General features: G+C 26.9%; 1 protein-coding gene across 1 annotated transcript in view; it reads right to left on the bottom strand.

The window, feature by feature from the left end:
• Nucleotides 1-618: 618 nt before the first annotated feature.
• LOC108578633 (V-type proton ATPase subunit d) overlaps nt 619-1,556 on the bottom strand; it is a 1,704-nt gene continuing 766 nt past the window's right edge. Inside the window, 4 exon segments of the mRNA XM_017942000.1 lie at nt 619-833; nt 913-990; nt 1,081-1,257; nt 1,329-1,556. The exon segment at nt 1,329-1,556 is cut by the window's right edge and continues 3 nt beyond it. Of these exon segments, the coding sequence (XP_017797489.1) occupies nt 672-833; nt 913-990; nt 1,081-1,257; nt 1,329-1,556 (645 nt within the window). The 3' untranslated portion in view covers nt 619-671.

The following is a 1,556-nucleotide window of genomic DNA, read 5'->3' as shown; positions in this document are numbered from 1 at the left end:
GTTATTAAAAGAAAAATACAAAATATAAGTATTTTATAAATTAGAAGATTGTAAGTATTCATTAGCGATATTTATCTATTTTGTTTGTGTGGATATACCAATTTACTTAACAAATTGATTAGATTTGTTATTGAAAATTTAATTGACTATAAAAGTGATGTGTGCATGCATATATCACATTTTTTTTATTTGTTCTGTGGGTAAGAATGATGAAGAATGAAGAAGTTCAATTTAATATAAGATATTATTATTTGAATTGAATGTTTCGAATTTATGGAATGCATTATATATTATTTTATATTACAATAGAATCAATAATTACAACATCAGGTAATATCAAACATAATATATACTGGTCTACAATAAAATACACTATGTACATCTATATGATATAAACTCTTGTTATGTATGACAATAATACTAAATAATAATTTTCAATATCATCTGTTCAATTTGGCTAGATGTATAATCATTTTTTCATTATAATTATTCATTAAATAATTATACTTTGTTTTCAGATGATAGTTTTCGTTTCTTTACAATTACGAAATACTGTAGAATTATTAGTTATTTATGGTTGAAAAATAAAAGTAAGAAGAAAAATTTACTTTTCCTGTGTGATATTGTTGCATAGTTAAACACAGGTAATCAACAAAACATTGAGAAGCGTATTAAAATATTGGAATGTAATTATCTATTTTAGCACGATGCTTTTGTGCAACACATTCCGCTATCCATACGATGTTGCGACATTCTTGTTCCTTTAATTTAAGATAACTGTAGAATACTCCAAAGTGGAATTGTTGAAGGAAAGCATGAACGTTTAAGCGAACCTGCGGTAGTAACGTTAAAATTAATAACGTCTAAAAATGTTCTCTACTGTGTTAATTTTTGTGGTAGTATTAAATTTACCTCATGCTCAAAGAATTTATCTTCTAAAGTTTTATCACCAGGATTGTTACCGGCACCTTCAAACAAGGCACTGTATTCCTGCAAAAGAATATATGTATAATGTATATGAATTCAAAGATATAAATTTCTTAAAAAGCATAAGTTCTTATTCTTAAAACATGCACTTACAGCAAAATATTCTGCTACAGCTTTAACTTGTTCATAATCATCAGCTCTTGCCAGTGCTGCTAGTCCATCAGGATTCAATTTTCCACAACGTGGATATAATTTAGCTCTATCATCTTTACCCAATTCAGTTCCAAATGAATTGATAGTTATAATAATTGCTCGTCTATCAGCTTCAAACTGAAAAGATAATGTACAGTTAGTATGTGTCAATTTATGAAATACCTCATTAATTCTATTAAACTTCATACCGCAAGTATTTCACACATGGTATCTGCAGTTGTTCCACCAATTTCTTTACAGAATTTGTAAAATGCCTCCAAATAAGCTTTGTATAATGTATTTCTGATTATTTCAATATTCATTTCATCTAAATCTTGTTCAGAAATGCAATCCACGAAGAAGGGAGCTATAATTTCATAAAATATTCAACATAATAAAAATATGATATAAGTCGAAATGTGATGAAACAATACAAA

This window comes from Habropoda laboriosa, unplaced genomic scaffold, assembly GCF_001263275.1.
Source record: "Habropoda laboriosa isolate 0110345459 unplaced genomic scaffold, ASM126327v1 scaffold45, whole genome shotgun sequence".
Lineage (NCBI taxonomy): Eukaryota > Metazoa > Arthropoda > Insecta > Hymenoptera > Apidae > Habropoda > Habropoda laboriosa.
Note: the sequence above shows the minus strand (reverse complement) of the source record. Positions and strands in the feature narration are given on the sequence as shown.